General features: G+C 44.8%; 1 protein-coding gene across 6 annotated transcripts in view; it reads left to right on the top strand.

The window, feature by feature from the left end:
• Positions 1–6,567, top strand: part of LOC109923836 (transient receptor potential cation channel subfamily V member 6-like) — a 58,522-nt gene that overhangs the window by 18,905 nt on the left and 33,050 nt on the right. For all 6 annotated transcript variants that reach the window (XM_048610983.1, XM_048610987.1, XM_048610988.1 and 3 more), the window contains 5 exons: positions 210–350; positions 2,846–2,944; positions 4,639–4,811; positions 5,595–5,744; positions 5,850–6,062. In XM_048610983.1, the coding sequence (XP_048466940.1) occupies positions 210–350; positions 2,846–2,944; positions 4,639–4,811; positions 5,595–5,744; positions 5,850–6,062 (776 nt within the window). The remainder of the gene's footprint in view (positions 1–209; positions 351–2,845; positions 2,945–4,638; positions 4,812–5,594; positions 5,745–5,849; positions 6,063–6,567) is intronic.

The raw sequence follows: 6,567 nt of genomic DNA, 5'->3' as shown, positions 1-6,567 counted from the left end.
GGAGATGGACAGTGAGTGGGGTGTGGGCAGTGAGTGGGAGATGGACAGTGAGTGGGGTGTGGGCAGTGAGTGGGAGATGGGCAGAGAGTGAGGTGTAGGCAGTGAGTGGGGTGTGGCATATTTTACAGGATGTGTGATTTTGCCTGTTGAGTCTATGGATGTTTATTGGATGAATTTGGAAATGTTGGGATATCATTTTGCTCAAACAGGGGAAACAGCCCTTCACATTGCTGCAGCAAATGGAAATGTGCAGCTGGTGAAAGAACTGATAAGTCACCGAGCTGATGTAGTCACATCTTGTGCCACTGGGACATTCTTCAGGAAAAGCAGCAAAAGTATCATTTACTATGGTAAGTGCAGTATTCACTCAAGCCCAGCATGCAGCATCATTGAGAGAGTTTCCAGCAGGAGCCCATTTTTATCTATCTAACACTGGAATTTCCAGCTGATAAGATGGTCTACTGGAATGGCAATAATTATAGGTTTATTAATTCAGTAAAAACACCTTGCATCAAATAGTACCTTGAGCTAGGAAAACACACCAAGACATTTCACAGCAACATAAACTCCACTTGATAGTGAGCTGAAAAAAAGCATTCAAACAATTGCATATGTGAACGAAAATTGAGAGGCAGAAATATGAGCCGTTCAGACAGGAATCATTGTGTTTAAGATCAAGTCAGTTGAAGACACAGCATCTGATGTAAGGCCAGCTCAGATTACATTTATACATTACTTCACAGACCCTTTTCTCCCCCCTTTATTCATTAATGGGATGAGGACGTTGCTGGCTAGGTAGCATTTATTGTCCATCTCTAATTGCCCAGAGGACTGTTTAGAGTCAACCACATTGCTGTGGGTCTGGAGTCATACGTAGGCCAGACCAGGTAAGGATGGCAGTTTCCTTCCCTAAAGGACATTAGTGAACCAGATGGGTTTTTCCCAACAATCAACAATGGATTCATGGTCATCATTAGATTCTTAATTCCAGATATTTTATTGAATTCAAATTCCCCCATCTGCCATGGAGGGATTTGAACCCAGGTCCCCAGAATGTTATCTGAGTCTCTGGATTAACAGTCCAGTGATAATACCACTAGGCCATTGCCTCCCCTGCTCCACTTCTGACGCTCAGTAGCAGAAGTTTGCACCATCGACAAGATACACTCCATAACTCACCAAGGCTCCTTAGACAGCATCTTCCAAACCCATGACCACATCCATCTAGAAAGACAAAGGCAGCAGATACATGGGAGCACCAGAACCTACAAGTTCCCCTCCAATGCACTCACCATCCTGACTTGGAAATGTATCACCATTCCTTCACTGTCACTGGGTCAAAATCCTGGAATTCCCTCCCTAATAGCATTATGGGTCAACATACAGCAGGTGAACTACAGCAGTTCAAGAAGGCAGCTCACCACCACCTTCTCAAGGGCAACTAGGAATGGGCAAGAAATTCTGGCCAGCCTGCGACACCTATGTCCCACAGAAGATTTAATTTAAAATATCATGTTATGATTATTTTTGTATGATAGACAATTTTAGGTGAGGCATTGAAATAAATTCTCCTCAGTGTGTTGCCATAGTTCAGGTAGATATGAGCAAGTCAAATGGCCTTTATTACAAGAGGATTTGTGTGTAGGAATAAGAATTTACTACAATTAAACAAAGCCCTGGCCGTATTGGAGCATTATGTACATCTTTGGTCTCCTGACCTCAGAATATACCTGCTGTTGACACAGTACAATGAAAGTTTACCAGTCTGATCCCTGGGATAGTGTGATTGTCCTATAAGGGACCCAAAGAAGCTGAATGTCCTGTTTGATATGTTCATATGTTTAATCCTTTGATATTATTCGAAGAGCTAGGAGTTGACCAATTGTCCTGACTAATATTGTCCCTTAACTCAACATGACCAAAATCATGAGGAAAGGAACAGTTAATGTTTTGGGTAATACCCTTCTTTAGGGTAATACCCAAAACGTTGACTGCTCCTTTCCTCCAGATGCTGCCTGGCCTGCTGTGTTCTTCCAGCCTCCTGTTTGTCTGCCTTGGATCCCAGCGTCTGTAGTTTTTTTGTCTCTGACCAAAATCTTTATCTCTTGCTATCTGTGGGATCCTAGACTGAATACACTGACCTATTTGTCTATATTACAGCAATGACTGCAATTCCAAAAGTAGTCCAGAAACAAAAGAGAAATTGCTGGAAAAGCTCAGCTCCTCAGCTCCTGAGGAAGGGTCATTCCACCTGAAACATTAATTCTGATTTCTGTCCACAGATGCAGCCAGATCTGCTGAGCTCTCTCAGCAATCTCTGTTCTTGTTTCTTATTTACAACATCTGCAGTTCCAAAAGTTTCCAAAAGTAATCCATTGCCTATGGAAACCATTGGAATGCCAAGAGGATGTGATAAGACATGCTATGCAGCAAAGTTCATCCCACATTTCTTCCACCATTTGTCACTCTTCCATGAATCATCAGGAACAAGAGACCATTTGGTCCTTCAAGCCTGCTATACTATTCAATGAGATTATGAGTGGTCTGTGTCTTAACTCTATCAACTCAACTTTAGCTGCATTGCCTTGATACCCTTAATTAAGAAGTCAATGCCAGCCTTGAAAACTCCAAGTGACTCCATCCACAGCCTTTTGAGAGTGGAATTCCAGATTTTCACTGCTGTTTATATTCCTGATTTTGTTTTCTCATGGCCTGGCTCTCAACTCAAGATGATACCACTTGGTTTGACACGTTCCTGGGTATCACCTAAACAAAGCCATTCCCATCCAGCTGTGTACCTTTCATTTTCATCAGTCAGTGCTTGAGGCTGTGTTTCTTTGTCCAGGTGAGCACGTGCTGTCCTTCGCGGCTTGTGTTGGGAATGCAGAAATCGTCCGCATTCTGATCGAAAATGGGGCAGACATTAGGGCACAGGATTACCTCGGTAAGAGTCGGAACGCAGCGCCCTTCATTTTGATTTCATTGTTAACCCACAGGAAGATTACTCAATAAAATTCTACCTTGGAGTGAGCGGTGAAGACCTCCAGGGATGCTGTGCATGTTCGCGTTGCCATTGGCCAACAGAAACATTGCCAACCCTATCTGTGACTACAGACACGCACCAATGTGATTGGCTGCCTCTGGGCAATGTGGGATGGGTCAGAAACGTTGGCCTAGCCAGCAATACCGACGTCCCATCATCAGAAAAGACTATCTACAGTTGATCTCCACAGCACTGACTGCCATTTCCCCGTTTACTTGAGACTCAAAACATCAACAAAGAGTCTGTCCTCTCTCTGACTCACCCAGATTCCCACTTCCGTTTAAATTTACATTTAAGGGATCTCCCCAGTCGGCCGAACCATCGACTTCCCAGCTCGCCCACCCCCCCTACCCTGCCCCCACCATCACTATTCTTCCTGATTAGGATTATGGATGGGTCAGGGCATTGGGTGCATATTTACCTTCCCCTCACCCCCACATAGTTTCACTGGGATTGACAGATATGGGATTTTCATCTTCTATATGTGATCAGAGCAAGTTCAGGGTGTCTCAGCCATGGTTCAGTTGCTGGGCTTTTGTTTGAGAGAAAAGGTTCGGCTCCCACCCTAGGAAGGACAAAGCGTAGGCTGACACTCAGGTGCAGCACTGTCAGAGTGCCACACTGTCAGAGAGGCCGTCTCTCAGATGAGCCATTGAGTTTATCCTCTCACACGGACATAAAAATGTCCCGTGACACAATTTCAATGAACATCAGTGGAGCTCTTGCCATTGTCCCAGCCAATAAAGTCTCTCAATGATCATCCCATGGTAGATTATCTCGCGTTGCTGTTTGAGGGAATATGAATGGAAAGTGTTGGATCAACACAGCACGGATGGCTGTATCTATGGAGAGAGACACCAAGTTAACATTTTGAGTCCAATTGACTCTTCTTCGGAACAGAAGAGGGGTAGAAATGTGATGGGTGCTGTGCAGTTGAGAAAGAAGGGAGGAGAATTTGGAACAGTAGGGAACGTTAGGGAAAGAGAAGAATAAACATTCATGATGTCATGGAGCAAGAGGTAATATTTGTGGTGATGGGACAAAGTATTGGTCCAGAGTAGCGTTTCTCTGACTGAAAGCAAAAACAGGAAAATGAGGTATAGACAATGAGGAAAATACATAAAAATGGGGGTCAGATTTCATGGTCTGAAGTTGTTGAGCTCCATGTTCATAGGGTTAAAGAATTTTTACATCACGGCAAAAGGGCCCTTCGGCCTATCACATCCGTGCTGGCTGGTTGTCAAACATCTATCGATTCTAATCCCATTTTCCAGCACTTTGCCCATAGCCTTGTATACTTAAATGTTTTGAGGATTCTCGCCTCTCTCACCCTTTCAGGCAGTGAGTTCCAGATACCCACCACCCTCTTGGGGAGTAAACAATCCTTCCTCAAATCCCCTCTATACCTCTGACAGCTGATAGTTCACCTTCTTTTTGTGCATGCAATAAGGAGCTCTGTAAAAGACTGAGCATCCTCTGGTTGGCTGGAGATCATAGTCAGAGGGGGGGAAGGTCAGGGCTTTCGATGAGAGGGAGAAAGAGAGAGAGAAGAGAACCTTTCTCATGCCTTCAATGAAGATGTGTTCTTTTCTCAGGTAACACGGTTCTGCATGTTCTAGTGCTCCAGCCTAAAAGGCCCTTCATCCCACAGATGTACGATATAATTTTATCCTACGACAAGGCAGAGAATGAGCCTGCAGTTGACATGATCATCAACAGGAATGGGCTGACTCCCATCAAGCTGGCAGCAGTCGAAGGAAACATTCAGGTCAGGAACTTCCGTATTCCTTTAAATTGCCTCCTTGCACATTTGTCTCCTATTCTCTCCTCGTGTCTCTGGGATCTGGTTCAATGCCATGTTCCCATCATTCTGCCCCAGCTGTTGCACTTTGTATTTGAATCTAGTGAGCCACTTTTAGGAGGCCATTCAACTGGGCAGGCATCACTGCAAAGCTTGAGCAAAATCCCCATCATGCCTAAACTCTAAGAGAGGGATGACCACAACTTGGACTCAGAACAGTGACTGATTTATTTTACCCTTTTTCCAGTGCACAGGAAATTTTTGAAAAAAGGAGTTATGGGAAATGGAGTCTGGTTAACTCATGTTGCAACAAAAGATATAGCAGAGTTGGAGAAGGTAGAATTAAGATTTTCAAAGGTGATACCAAAACTGAGAGGCTATAACCTGACAGCTAGGCCATCGGGGGAGCTGCATGTTTGAATATCCATACATTTGCACTCATCAAGGGGATGGGTCATAGCGATGAAGGAATGACAGACAGTCTGTTACACGAAGAGCAGATTAAAATTCCAGAAAGGAGCTCGCACTCACTTAGCACTTCAAAAAATGTGAAAGGTTTCGAGAGATGATCCACAAAGAGAGGGAGGAACTTCTGAATCCTGATGCTCCGGGTATCATGGGCCAGGCTTGAGAGACCATTCAGTCCTGTGTTGGCACAATGGTGCCCGACTGTACATTTCCATCGTTCCCCATTTCTATTCCCATCATTCTCCTTTAACTGAGCTTTGAATCATTTACACTCTCTTGCAGATGTTCCAGCACCTATTGCAGAGGAAGGAGCACAATGTGCAGCGACCGTATGGCCCCCTGACCAGCACTTACTATGACCTCTTGGAGATTGATTCATGGAATGATGACCTCTCTGTGCTGCAGCTGGTGATTTCCAGCAAAAACAAGGAGGTAACTGGGAAAGTGCTGGGGGAGGAGAGCTGCTAGGGAGAAAGGAGGTAAGAAACGAAAGAAAATAGCAACAGTATATTTCCTCTCTCCCGTCTCACTGCACAGGCCCTAAAGATCTTTCGCCTATCCCCTATGAAGGAGCTCCTCCAATTAAAGTGGAATAGCTACGGAATGTATTATTTCCGACTTCTGGCATTCTTGTACCTTGTCTACATCACCATCTTCACCTTCTGCTGTGCCTACCGCCCACTTAAACCAAGGCCCGACAATGCCACCAATGAGAGAGACACCATGTTGTATGTTGAGAGGACACTGCAGGTCAGTACATAGCACCGCACTCCACATAACCAGCCTAACCACAATGAACTCGCTTATAAAGAATCAAAGGTCACTTGATTTTAAGTGGCTCAACTTTCTGTCAACACCAGTTTAGTGGAAGGGCCCTATAAAAGCTGCATTAAGTGGATCATACTGTATAGGAGACACGTCGAGGAACATTAATGTAGAGATAAACACTAATCTGCTAACAGAAGGGGTGGTGCTGTGTGTGCGTACTCATGAACAGAGGACACGCATTATTGTTTGCAGCCTCATTAGACACAATGTGGCACTTACAGAGGGACAGACTGGGGAACAGTGGGATTTACAGAAGGCACGATTGGGAATAGCAGGCTGCGCGGAGGTACACACTCAGGGACAATGGGTTATATAGAGTACGCACTGGGGGACAGTGGGTTATATAGAGTACACACTGGGGGACAGTGGGTTATATAGACTACACACTGGGGGACAGTGGGTTATATAGAGTACACACTGGGGGACA

Source organism: Rhincodon typus, chromosome 23 (genome assembly GCF_021869965.1).
Source record: "Rhincodon typus isolate 14 chromosome 23, sRhiTyp1.1, whole genome shotgun sequence".
Lineage (NCBI taxonomy): Eukaryota > Metazoa > Chordata > Chondrichthyes > Orectolobiformes > Rhincodontidae > Rhincodon > Rhincodon typus.
This window is presented reverse-complemented; position numbering and strand designations above follow the sequence as displayed.